Raw genomic sequence first — 14,005 nt, 5'->3', positions numbered from 1 at the left:
TTCCAGCATGAGGACATCATTGTGCTTCATTAACAAATACGTGCTTATTTTCTTTAAAAAAATATCTGGTATGTACATTAATTCTTCAACACACAATTTCAATTTTAGGAAAAAAAAAAAAAGATGTTCTGAATTGCTCTCTTGTCACCTGCACAGGAGGAGACAGAAGGAAGAAGGTATCTCAGCTATAGACAGTAGCGTGGCCCAGTGACAGGCAATGTAGTTCACTGATGAGATTAAGAACTGACCAATACAGGTTTTTGTGTTTTGGTTCAGAGGTGGGAGGCATTAATCCACTGTTCAGAATTAACACCACATAAATGCATCCCCCTGCCTCCTCTCAAAAATCTGCGTACTGATTGCCTTGCAATAGTGTTGGCAGATCACAATATTACGACAGGATCTGAAGACTAAAGAGCTGGGTGTAAAAACAGCAAGTAGGGTCACGCAATATCAATCCCATGGTATTCAATTTACCCAGGTGATTTCCACCTCCTAAATCCAGTACAAGAGCTGCCAATTAACTCATCTTGAGAGGGTAAACAACACAAACCCAACATCCATGCAGCTCAGATGCTGGCAATCTCAAACTTGCTCAATTCACCTGCTCTATCCACAGCACACCAGGTATTTCAGCAGGACAGACAACACATACACTGAATGGAGAAAATGGAGAAAAAAAGACAGCTTCTGCAAAGACGGCTCACAGAAATCAATTCCTCTAACAGCTAAGATGAAAGGCACAGGCTTACAATGTACCCAAAATAAACCCAAAACATACTTCCATCCCATAAATTAATTCTTCACGGGTGAATAGATGCAGAGCTCCTCTGCCTTTCAATTTCCATTCACCTCGTTCCCCCCTGCCCCTCTGACTTGCACAGGTAGCCTTTTCTGTTACAAAAATGTAGTTAATACAAAACTAGAAAAAAGCCGATGGTATCCCCATTCAGCACATTGTTGGAACTACAATTCAGTGTTACCTCAAAGGGAGTTACATCCAATTTAAATAAACTTCCCAACTGATACTGCAAAAAGAACCACTTCAGAAATAAAAGCTTTACTGACCAAACATCACAAACCAGCGACAACGTCTGAAAATACCTGCCCTTCACCCCTCTCATGGCATGTCCTGCGTCCTTACATAGACATACTCTTCCTTTACCCCTGTCAAACAGATCATTTATCATATTTTATAGAAGCTTCGGCTGAACTCGATGTCACTGTGCCACAGATGCTTACAGGCTCTTAGTTTCACTTCTACTGCAAAATTGCTTCAGTCTCTTCACAATATTAAGAAGAAATTTAACATGCAAATATTCGGATGCTAACAAATAAACCCACCCACCCCCGTGGCATGTTCATTAGCACCTACCTTTCCCTGTAGTCATTATCTGCAGTGCTCCTGAGATGCTGAGGAAGAGCACTGTGCTCCGAAAGCAGCCCTACAGTACATGGCTGTCCGTAACTTAACCACCAGCAAACTCTCCACCCTCCTAAATGACTTCTCTGTGTGACCTAGCAGATGATTGCCACCTCTCCTCCAAAATAAAAGCCTGTTCAGCACTCAGCTGAGCACCATTTGTCCTCCCCTGCCTGTTTGCTCACATCACTCCCCTTTAAATTTAAGGATTTTAAATCCAGAGTGCGGCAATGTGCTTATTTACAAATTTGTGTAATAGGAAGGAAACCGAGCTGCTCTTGCCCATTTATATCTTCCACAAGGATGTGCAGTCAGCTGGTAGCACTGATTTTTGAATCATAGACATTATTACTTTCTCATCCCCTGCGGGGATAAAAGGGTCTTTCCTTGCTTTTTTTATAGCAAGGGAATGCTGAGTCAATTTAATTTCCTATTTCATTTTCTATTTCAACTTGAAAACAAAATAGAGAACAAGCCGTAATGGAAAATTAAATTGCACAACGAGGCATGAATGCAAGAAGCACAGCATGGTGTTTGTCAGTTCAAAACCTCTCTGTGATATCACAGAAACTCACCCCTCCTTCCACTCTAATTCTGGTGCTGGGATGTGTGTTGACAAACAAACAATGTCCCACCCACAGGCACATGGCAGCACTTGGTTATTTTTCTCCTTACAATAAATAGCAAAGTGACACCCAGTGACTAGCTTTATTACTAGCGTGACATGGGAATCTAGAATAGGTAATTTTCAGCTAATTGCCTCTGAGCTGTCAAATTTCTCTTAAACCAAAAGAGAATCGACCCAACAAGTAGCGTTACTTATCTTAGATTAACAGCACCTCAAATACAGAAGTGGTTCTGTCCAGGAATAACTCTGTTCCTTCTTCTCAGGCTTTCAGCAACTGGAATCATCATTTCTGCTATTTAAGCATCGTTTTAATCTGCTTACTCCTAGAAATCTAACAAAACCAGGCAACAACTAAAGCTGCATCCGCCTCTCGCCTTACTGTGTGTAAGCATACATGGGGGGAGATCTCAGCTCCAGACTGCTGGCATTACATCTCCTGTTTCATTTCCTTGCAGCCCAAGCCCGCTACCACCTCCACTGTTTTTAAGTCTTGCTCTCCTGAGCAAATGCAAAATTCTGTGTAGAAAAGGCAGTTCGGTCCCCTTCATACTGACAGGTCCCACGTTACTGGCACACCACGGCAGGGTCCCTGCACATACCTGTGTCGAAGGGCCTCACAGAAATCACATCACGTAAAATAAACACATACATGCAAATGTCTCACGTTAACACATGGTGTTATGATACCATAATGATCAAGAGCATGAAAAACGCACCAAAGCAGTGTGGTTATTAATAGCTCTGGTTTGGATCATTTCCTATCCATCTGTATCTCTCAGCAGATCACTTAGCACGTCCCTAATCTTGAATACAAAGTTCTCCAGGCTCCTGGTAGACTCAAGACAATTCAAACCCACGGAAAAAAAATTGCATGCTTTATGCTCAGGTCCTTCCAGACACGAGGCCGAGGAAGCCTGTGCAGCATGAATTTCCTGGAGTAAATGAAAGCCTGTTTATGTCCACTAGCCTCTCCCCGTATCACATCCAATTAAAGATCATCACGCAAGGCCACGCGAAGACAGCAGCTGACTCGCTGGCAATTATTGGCTCTTTCATGCTGAAAACGTATTTGTCCCAGGGGAAAAAGGCATCTGCATAATTAGCAAAAGCAGTTATACAAAAAATAATTAGCTTGCTGAAAGCCTGAAGGGGGAAAAAACTATAATTTTTGCTTCAAGAGGCTGACTAATTACAGGCCCGATAACAAAACAGAGATGCACCACGAATCATCGAGAAACCCAATGTGGATTTTAACTTCATATTCCAGACACCAGGTCTGCTGGTAGCCTAGCAACAAGCAGCATACTTCAGCATACCAAAACCTCCCTCCCTCCTCACGAAACACCTCGCACAATGCGAACCTCCCCCACCCCACCGCTCGCTCGATTCTTCTGTTATCCAACAGTGAACACAAAACCTAGCCAAAAAAATCAGCCACCAAGATAAAGCCAAAGCAACACTAATGGACCACAGTAGACAAAAGGAAATATAAGGAAATAATTCCTAGCTTTGGTTCTTGACAAAGCTCGCAGCCTGATTAGAGCTGATTCATTTGTTTTACAGATGGGATCAGAACACATCCTGTTCTTTAAAGGACTTTCACTAGTAAGCTGAATAAAATGTTCACCTGTGTATGTGTCATAGAAAGCATCAGTTAAAAGAAGTCTTTAGCAACTTACAGGAACTTTACTAATCTTCAAATTACTCCTGATATACAAACAATGCTGCTGCAGTTGCTTTTTTTTTTTTTTATTTGAATCTTCAGTGACCAGCAGCACTAGCATCGATCCCACTCACCAGAGGGAGCAGTCCAGAAATCTCATCCCAAGCAGTAACCTGAAATCTAAAGGATCAATCTTAACCCAAATTCTTCTTTGACCAGATATTTTGGCACGCTTTACCCTTTCAGAAAGGATTCTCACCTTCCCACCTGCCCAGTAACGCTGTGTTGTGCGAGAAGCCAGCTCTGCCAACCATTTTCAAACCCTGCTGTAATTAGCACACTCCAGCTGTCCTGGGCCAGGGCTCAGTAACAAACTGCTTTTATTCATGCAGGGAGCACCCAGGGCAGAAAATCCAGCGTGAGCAGGTGCTGCTGCATCTTCTGCAATGCTGACGAGTGCTTACAGAGCTGCAGGCTGCACAAACATCTGCCTGTCTGCTTCCCAAAACCTCTGGGACACGAACGCAGGCTGTGTAGAGCTGGAAACAGAACAAGGTAGGTGCAGAGAGGCACTAACCTGAGTTTTTAAGACCTGGTGGAAATCTACCACATTGCCTGAAGTGATCCCATCCAGGCCATGTAACGTCACTTACCAAGGGCTAGCAGCGTGCTCACGTGTTTGCTGCTGCTGTAGAAAAGGCCTGGGAGCTACAAACCAAAGGGAGTGCTCCCAACACTAACAGGTAGGCATCCTCATAATCGATACCGTGCTCTGCCAGAAGCAAAGGACTAACAATGCTGAGACAGCTGTTGCCTGAGAAAGGCTAATCCTTCGGTCATGCAATATTTATCGTTCTTCCTGGTGACAGATGCTGAAAATGTCACCTTTGTTCAAAAGCTGCAGGAGGCATCAGGGACACAGGAAACCCTACAGGACTTGCCTTTAGGTCATAACAAACTTGTGACCATGGGTGAAGATGAGCCTCATCACTGGCTTACACAACCTCGAAAACATAAACTACCGATTTTCTCATCCTTGGCAAAAGATGGAAAGCATCCCGGTAGACCAACAGGAGAGCCTATCCTTCCTGCACCTTGCAGTGCTCCTCCACGCTCCCCAACCCCTCTTTCCCTCTGCGACTTTTTGGTGCCCACTCAGGAGTTTCAACAGAAAAGAAATGCTAACACACCAGGGACTGCATCCCGCCACTGCACAGGCAAGGACGGTGAGACATCAGGTTGGGTTAAGCAGAGTGAGGAAGACAAAAGTATTTGTGCTGGGAAGCACAAAAAGACTGTTGGTAGAGCCAAGGGCATGAGACAGGGTGTGTAAGGTCCTCAGCAGTGCATATGCAAGGGATTTAAACATCACATTCATCAGAATGGTGGCAGAGGAAAACTAAATTTTCAGCAAAGCCTAAAAGTAATAAATCTAATACAGATAGATGCTTTACTTTCTTGGTTGTTTGGTTTTTTTTTGGGGGGGGGAAAAAAAAAAAAAAAAGAAAGGTCATGTTCTTAAGGAATCCTTCCTTGACTGAGCTTTAAAACATATGGTCTGCTTTCTTGGAAAGAGATGGCACACCAAGAATCATCTGCCTACGAAAGGTCATCCCTATTGTCCCATCTTGCTTCTTTTGATGTTTTCAAGATTGCCAGCAGCTATGAATCACGTCATAACATATGCTGGGACATTCAGTCTGGAGACCAGAACCAGCTCTCAGAAGCCAACCAGTAGCAAGTGACGGCTCTGGTACTGCTCAGGATCCTGCATATCCTAAAATAATTGCAGAGCTAGAACTTGCGTTGCAAATCCAAATTAACTCTAGCTTTTCACTCTTCAGTGAATTTCAGTTCTTACACATTATCTCACCTCTTTCATATTAATACTCTTCTAATCAGTTGTGACATACCTGACTTTCTACAAAAATCTCTTTCATTTGGCTTTGAAAAACCCTGAGTAAATTTAGCTTAAATTTAGCTAGTGGCACAATAACCACCCAAAACTTTTCCCCTCCTCATAGAGGAAAGACCCAGCAGAAATCCCACCCACAGACATCATCCCAGCACATCATTTGTTTAAAATGACAAAGTAGCAACACATCTCACAAGGCACAGAGAACAGCAAGCTACACGGTATGATACACCAAGTGAACTTTTCCTGTTTTGAAAATCCAGTCCATTGCACTGCCAGCAAAACAAAATTCCTACCATAGCCTAGCCTGTGGACAGCAGGGAAGTTGGATCAAGAGCAGGCTTGTTTCAGTTTGAGCTAGGATTTCAGAATAAACATCTAGAGGTTGTAAACCTCAAGGTGTTTGCTAAGGGATTAAATATTTACTTTCTCCTTTAAAAAAAGTACAAGGAGATTTGCACCTCAGCTGCACTCGTGAGCAGATGAGGCCACTCTAAGCACCATCTACATGTACAGACCTTATTTTCCTACATTATGCAAAAGCACGGAGGAGTTTTAACCCATTCCAACACAGAGGAACCTGTTATAGGTTTTCATCACTTACAGATGTAGAAGGGAATATCATGTGACATTTTGGAATAACCCAAAATACAACTTAATTTTCAAATAAGTCCATTTTATTCATTCCAGATGAATAAAATGAACCTGCAGCACTGAACCCGCATTTTTCCACCTCTGCTCTACTCAGCTCTTGGCAGAAAGATGAATTCCCTCCTTTGAACCAGAAAGCATCTCAAAAACATTTCTAAAAATGAATGATATAAGAAAAGCAGTAACAAGACACTTGTTTTTAAAGCAAGCAAAATTCTGCGCTTGGACAAGTACAAAAAGAAAGTTCTTATAAGAGCTTTCACTCTAGTTACCAGTGATACTCATACAAAGCATACAAACTTAGAAATTGCAAAAATACAATTCCTAAACAGTATGAATATTAAATAGGACACTACAGTAGTATGTACACCTTGTGCTTTGTAGGGCATTAAAACTGAAAAGGCTTTTTCTCTTAATTTACTATTTATTTTGCTATCAATTTAAAGAAAGATGCCCATGGACTTGAAAACAGAAGTTGTATTTTGCTAATTGAAGTCAACAGGAAAAGAGAGTTAGCAATACCTTCTGTTCTTGAAATTCACCTTAATACTACCAGGAGCACAGAGCAGACAAACTAAATGTCAAATCAAGCTGTGTGTATATTTTTGAATGATCCCCATATTTGTTTTTTCCTAGCAGAATACTATTTTTCCATCCATAGTCTCACCAACTGAAGGCACCAAAAAGAATGCAGGCACTTCTACTCACCCCCTGAACTCTGGATCATGTTTCCAGACTTTTGGACCTCGTCGAATTTTGTAAAAATTACATTCAACCTGTTTGAAAGTTAGAGAAATAAATCTACAATCAGTAATTGAACTTAACTTTTAGGAACTTTCTTATTTAAGATATTACAGGACAGATTTTGCTTCATTCAACACCGTCAGAAATGTCAATATGGAAGGCAGTTGTTTCAAAATTATTTAAAAAAATCACAATGTCCAATACCTGATAAAGAAAAAAAAACAGTGATACCATACAGACAAAAGAAATATGATCAGAAATCCTGCACTACTGAAGATATGGCAGGTCTCCTTGTAAATGCATTTCCAGTTCATTACTGCTTTGCCTATTTTTAACTGGTTGCAGAAATACAACAGAAAAAAAATGCAAACTTTGCACAATGTTCTTGTTTGCCCATGACATTTCTTTCCTAATCATGTCATGGGCCCAATAGAGCAGATCTTTACCAACAGAGCAGATCTTTACCCCGTCTCACTATTCCCTCCTAGAGAGCATTCCCCTTTAGGCCATGGTGCAGCAGATGCTTTCACTAGAAAACAAGAGGCAACAATATCACACCCCACCTCTGAAACCACCTCTTTCCCTGCTGCCTTTTTGTGCATTGACACACTGCCATCTCCTCCATCCTCTCATCTAACCATGTTTGATCCTGCACACTGGGAACGGCAGCAAAACTAGAAGCACAGAAACAAATCGCCACCCAGGCAGCTGCACACACAGCCCAGGATGCAGCTGGGGAAGCTGCAGGCGAGGTGAATAAAGGCTCCCATGCAACCACCTCACACATCAGGTCTCAGAAAAGCACAGGTTTAAAAAGCAAAAAACCAAAACCACAGCAAGTTCCTGGATTTCACATTGTCGAAGATCACAAGCCCTACACTAAGCATCTGTCCCCAAGAAGTCAACTAGCACTGACTAAAGCGTTGAGTATGATTTAGTGGCAGACACAGACAGCCTGTTTACGTTTGCCTTGTTTGTTTTAATAAAGCCTTGTAACTGATGACACTGACTACAGGGTTCTCCAGATGACAACCCTGTAAGTCACATACACCCAGGCTACTTTAAATGCCCTCTCTAGAGAGATAGTACAAACACCACGTTACATCTCAACTCGGGTAACTGGTTAGCTTTCAAGAGATGCCATGGCCATAATTTTGAGATACTTAGACAAAGGTACAGGATCCACGTTAAACAAAAATCCCAGGTAGGTGCATGTAAGGATGAAAGAAAAACTCTGATCCCAAGAAATGGTTCAATCATGCAGCACATTAAGCCTTGTAAAAAGGAGGGTTTAAAAAAAAAACACACAAAAATAGTTAAAACATAAGGATCTTCTCAACTTACCGAGACTGGGGTAATCCTTTTTTACTGAGATCAGCCCTTACACGTTCACCGACGTGCCTGTAGATCTCCACAAGGCTGTTTATTGCTGCATCTCGAACCTGAACATCGGATAGGAGAGAAATCAGTCATCTTTATAATTTAAATAAATAAATCCCTGCCCTACTTTGGAGAAAGAGATTTGCATATTTCCCAGCAACAACAGCTGCCCCATACACATGATCACAAAAGCCTCTGCTCCTAGCGGTATCAGTGTATTCCATTAGCAGTATCAGGAGGGCTAATTTTACCTAACTTTCCGTGCTGATGATAAAATATGGAAGGAGGGATCATCAGGCACCTGAGTCACCACATGAACACCTGGGTGAGCTGCCAACGGAGCAGTTTCCCAGTCAGAACCCCCAGACCCACTGCTCCTGCACAAAGCTGGTCCTGGGCTGGATATTGCCAGCAGAGGAAGCAAAAATACCACAAGGGTCAAAGTACCAAAAGCATCTGACTCTCTGGCCAATCTTTAGCTGATGATAAATGAAATTCAGCCTAACAGCACAGCAAAGCAGCAGCATGAAGCCATCAATAGCTGCACACCCTGTGCTTTACCTGCTGGCCGAGGTAGCTCAGCAGCACCAGGAAGGAGCACAGCCTAGATTCCCTGCTGAATAGCTTTGCATGTTTTCCACACTCATTTGCAAAACTGACTGCTGGGCATATCTTACCCTCTGCCTCCCATGGGAAGAGCTGGCCCCCAGTGCCCTCCCAGGGCAGCCCCGAAGGGTTGCAGGTTTGTGCCGAGCTTCTCAGAGGTCTGTCTGGGGACGGGGTGAACCCCACAGGGGGTGAGGCAGGCTGCCCCTACCACCACGCTGGCTTTAAGCTGCCACAGCAGTAGCAAAACGTCAGGGCTCAATTTTATTTCTCAGGAAGTATAACAGGATTTACATGATAGCTAACTGCTGCTCACCGTGTTACATAAGCTCTTAATTAGATAAAAATAAATTAAAAAAACCACTCCGTCTGAAAATGGCTATCAGAAGCCTCTCATGTCCCCAACAAAAGGGAAAAACACTGCGCTTGACATGGATCTTGCTCTGCACCACGTTTCACCAAGAGAGGGCAGCATTGACCGAGCATCAGCAGCCTCAGATGTCCCACGGCTCAGAAGGCACCCTCGCAGCAAGAGATTTGTATCTGACCAGCTCGGGCACAAGATGATTTAGCAAGTGGAGGCCCTAACAGCCATGGAAATATGGCCAACACAAACCCTTTCCCCAGGTGCCTGCCCCAGAAAGCAGATGGAAGTGACAGGCTCTTTTTTTTCCAGTACGTCTTTTTGACACGTTCTGTGGATTTAAGGCTCCCATCCAGCCTAGCTCGCTTCCAGCCCTTACTCACAACCTCCTCACACAACTCATGGCAGCGCACACGGCTAGGCTGTCAGACTGGTCCCATTTTGCCCTCCCTGCCCAGAGGGGTTCATACCTAAAAGGTGCTCAGATGCTGCACTGGGCCCAGAGGGATCCCCCAGCTTCCCCTGCACTCAGGTTTTTGTTCTGTTCACATCACCTGCAGACCAATTCTGTTCTGCTGAAGTTCTGATGCGATTTAGATGTTGTTGGAGACATATTTCAAACCTTACCCGTTCAAAATTAACCAAAGGATTGCCAGTCAGCACTCACCGAGGGCAGCATGGTCAGCTAACTTCTCAGCCAGAACCCAGAGCCCCAATTACTGACGAGGATAATCAGCACACCTTTAAGAAGCAACTCGCACCAAACACTCACCTGGCTGTTGGGATCTCCAAGCAAGTTACAGATGTGTGGCACTATCTTACTCAGCGTTAAGCTCTGAGCTCCAGATCTGGCAATAAAGAACAGAAGGAAACTAGCATGAATCCTGGGGCACGCCTGCGTGCACAGCTTGGGTCTGCGGGGGGCTGCACTTACGCATTGAGTGTTGCGATAAGGCAGAGGCAGATCCCTTCTCTCGTCCGGAAATTCTTGTGTTTGAATCCTCCTAGCATCCTATCCCACACGTACTGCGGAGGACAAAAGAAGGTGAGACAGGGAAAAAGGAAACAGACAAAGAGAGGCTGTTTCTCCCAGCAGACACACACCACAACACCCCTGGAGCTCATACATAAGCTTTACATCAATCCTGGCAGAACGGGACAGGTGGGAAATCATTTTTAGGTGTGACCAATTTTCATTCTTTGCTGAACTCACCCTAACTCACTGCTAGCTAGAATACTTTTACAGAAGCAGAAGATGAGTTTTGGACAGGAACACAGGGGAAGAAGCCTTCTGATAGAAGGAAAAGCTGGAAAGAATTAACAACCCCGCAGAGCACCAGAGCATTGAAACCATAAGGTCTCGAGCAGCTCCTTGCTCAGCAGCCAGTCGCTCACTTGCACGCTGTGAAGGTTTGTCAGGCGTACCTGCGGGTTAGCAGCTTGATCCATGATTTTCAGCAGCAAGGTCTGGTCCTGCTCCCTCACCGAGTCTTTGGAGTCTCCCAGCCGGTCGAGCAAACTTGGCAGCACTGCAGGAAGAGCACAGCGACACCCCAACCTCTCAGAAGGAAACTGCTTTGACATGCTTTGGTTTATTATTTCCTCCAGTTTATTATTTTTATTTTTCCCCCCGTTACAAAGGCTCAGCCTCTTTCCAAGCTGCATTTCTGCAGCCCTGCACCCCTGTACCTTGTGTGTGGGCCCCTTACCTGTGCCGATCTGGGCCTTGAAGCGGTCCTGCAGGCGCGACACCAGGGCGGAGAGGATGTCGATGCCCAGGAGCACCACCTGCAAGCAGAGCACGGGCACGGCTCAGCCGCGGGGTTCCCCTTAAACCTCTGCTCCCCGGGGTGCCCGCTGCCTGCAGCCCCGCCGGGTGGCCGCCAGGCGGCGCTAACGGGCGCCTCCCGCCGCCGGTCCCACCCCTCCTGGGGAGACCACGCCCCCTATGCAAATCAGCTCCCCGCCGGCGCGGGGCACGCTGGGTAGCGCCTCACCGGCCCCCGCCGCGGCTCCAACCGGCGCCGGGGAGGGGCGGGGCGCGAGCGAGGGGGGTCGCGGGCACGCGGGGCGCGCCCCCGAGCCGCGGGGACGCGCGGGGGGCGCCGGGCGCGCGCGTCCCCTCGCCGTGACCTGGGCGGCGCTCGGCCGTCCCTTAGCGCGGGCGCGCGGCGAGGCGCCGCAACCGTCCTTATCTTGGGGTTGCGCGGCCGCCCGATGAACGCGTGGTGAGGGCGGCACTGCTAACGCCAGGCAACACACACGGCGCCCGCTCCGAGAGCGAGGCGCAATTTTTGGAACCGCGCCACGGCACCGCCTGCCCGGCGCCAAGTGAGCAGCAACACGGCAGCACCGCAACAGGGTCTGTTCCCTTAGGTACCCCGGGTGTGCCTGCACCCCTCACACACCCGGGTCCTGCACTGCAAAGCTCGCTTCTGGTAACTCAAAGCACCTGCCCCCAGCGCCTTGGGGGGGGGAACTGAAAGGCCTGCAGGTGGCTCCCTGTATCAGTGTGGTGGGCTTGGAGTCTCAGCAGCACGGAAAAGAAATTGCACAAGAATTCAGCCACAGAAACAATATTTTTAAATACTCTTCAATAACCTTCAATACGCAAAGGCCTGGAGAAGCACCGATGCACTCAACAAATACAACACACGGGTGAGAAAGAGCCCTTCCCAGGCAGCACAAGCCTCAAGCACAGGAGCCATGGCAGCACCCCCAGCACTGCCAGAACTCCTCAGGGCACAGAACATCCGCACCCCCAAGATCCAGCAAGGGATGCTCCCTGCGCTTGCTATTTTAGTCCTGAAGCCAAGCACGTGTGTGGGGGCAGGGGGCAGTAACACAACCCCCAGCAATGGATGAACGCAACACCCCGGCCACGTGCGCTCCCCTGTCCAGCACGCTTTTCATGGCAAGCACCAAAAACACAGCAGCAGCACCATCGGTTCCACTGGCACGACTCCAGGATGTGGCAGAAGAGCTGAGCAGGGGGAAGAACCCTGGTCTATCGATTCCGAGTCTCTCCGGAGCCACACGATGCCATCCAGCCCCTCACACAGCGCTTTCAGAAGCCACAAGCGATTCTGGCTGCGGGGCCATCGATTTGTCATTCAGTACAGCCGCACCTCCAGGAGCAGCTGCCTGCTCGGGATGGAAGTTTTGCCACTGGAGCGTGGCAAAACATTGCTTCTCCTCATCCACAGACAGATTCTTAAATACGCAGGATTTAGAAAATTTAATTAATTAGTGTGGGAATTTAAGTTTCCAAACAGAGCGGCCCTATAGTGACTTTTGTTCTGTTTTAAGGTACCGACAAGAGGCCAGGTGTCTGTTTTGGATTTCAGAGAACAGGGAAAAACCACAGAGCTCGAGCATTTCTCACACCTCCAACCTTTGTTTGTAAGAACCCACCGAGCAGCAGCACCTGAGGAGCACCGCTCAGCCCCCAGTCCAGCCACCAAGCCCATCTGAAGCCCACAGCGCCTGGGACAGCGACAAAGGGCAGCAACGCCCACGAGCAGAGCGACTGTCTGGCAGCTGAGCTAGCAGCAAGGAAACTGGACAGCGAGCAAAACAAATGGTTAACGAACGCCCTCCTTCGTTTGCAGGTCTGGGAGGAGAGGAGCAGCTCGGTAAATAATGCATAGCTCGAGAGTGGAGCAAACCCCAGGGGCCTCAAGTCTAATGCTGGGAGCATTAAGGAAAAACTCATCAGGAGCGAGCACCACAGGGAGGTTTGTACAGCTACCGCTAGGGCACGAGGGGACCTTTCTTGCTCAACAGCAGAAAACCCCAGGAACCATTTTTCTGGGTCCAGTAAAAACAACAACAAAAAAACAACAACAACAACAAACAAAAAACCAGCTCCAGCAGCAGCACCTCCAGGATGCTCAGCACCTTGTAGGTGGAAGCAGAAATGCTTCTGAGGGGCCCGACAGCATCCAAAAACGCTGCCATAATCCCCAACACCCCAATGACCCAACAACAAACTCCACAGAGAAAACAAGAAGCATCCGAGATACCTCTGCTAGCTGCAAAAGGAAAAACCACACTGAGACCACTGCCCATGTAAGCAAGGGCCTGAATTCTGCCCAAATCCCAGCTCGGGTAAGCACAAAATCCCCGCCTGGAATTCCCCCTCGGTTTCTGCCAGAAACGGCCTTTTTTCACTTTCTGTTGCTAAAGAGTGCTGGTAAGTGCTGAGGAGCGCAGCAAGCAGCCAAGTAAATAAACAGCTGATGTTATAGCTGCCAGAGAGCCTCCACGGTTCAATGATTTAGAAAGAACAGCACGATGGATTTACTGGGCAGTGGAGCTGCAGGGAAAGGTGAAAGCCAGGCTACATTTAACCACGAAAAGCAAGGCAAAGAGGCCTCTCACGTGCCCCTCACCTGCAGCCACGGCTCTGTGCTACCAGCCTCTGGGCACAGCTAGGGCTGAGCTGGCTCTCCCAGCAACTGGCACAGCAGCTAGCAAAAGGAGCATCCCAAAAGGAGCATCCCAAAAGGAGCATCCCAAAAGGAGCATCCCAGCCACGTTTTCACACAGAAGAGCTGTTCTTCCAGCACACTCAGCAGATCTTCACGCAGGTTTTAGCCACAAGAGATGAAGCAGGTGCTGACCACGTG

At 46.9% G+C, this 14,005-nt stretch overlaps 1 protein-coding gene and 1 non-coding gene across 13 annotated transcripts in view; one reads left to right on the top strand and one right to left on the bottom strand.

Moving 5' to 3' along the window:
* CLASP1 (cytoplasmic linker associated protein 1) overlaps positions 1-14,005 on the bottom strand; it is a 144,996-nt gene that overhangs the window by 111,029 nt on the left and 19,962 nt on the right. For 11 of the 12 annotated variants that reach the window (XM_032190583.1, XM_032190584.1, XM_032190586.1 and 8 more), the window contains exons 3-8: positions 11,084-11,162; positions 10,800-10,903; positions 10,309-10,400; positions 10,147-10,222; positions 8,369-8,466; positions 6,989-7,056 (exon numbers count right to left, since the gene is read on the bottom strand). In XM_032190583.1, the coding sequence (XP_032046474.1) occupies positions 6,989-7,056; positions 8,369-8,466; positions 10,147-10,222; positions 10,309-10,400; positions 10,800-10,903; positions 11,084-11,162 (517 nt within the window). Of the gene's footprint in view, positions 1-1,375; positions 1,443-6,988; positions 7,057-8,368; positions 8,467-10,146; positions 10,223-10,308; positions 10,401-10,799; positions 10,904-11,083; positions 11,163-14,005 lie in introns of those variants that run through there. The other variant, XM_032190596.1, reaches the window with a different exon arrangement.
* On the top strand, positions 11,559-11,676 carry LOC116491013. The gene has a single exon (XR_004253449.1). It is a non-coding gene; the product is annotated as a U4atac minor spliceosomal RNA (small nuclear RNA).

This window comes from Aythya fuligula, chromosome 6 (assembly GCF_009819795.1).
Source record: "Aythya fuligula isolate bAytFul2 chromosome 6, bAytFul2.pri, whole genome shotgun sequence".
NCBI lineage: Eukaryota > Metazoa > Chordata > Aves > Anseriformes > Anatidae > Aythya > Aythya fuligula.
Note: the sequence above shows the minus strand (reverse complement) of the source record. Positions and strands in the feature narration are given on the sequence as shown.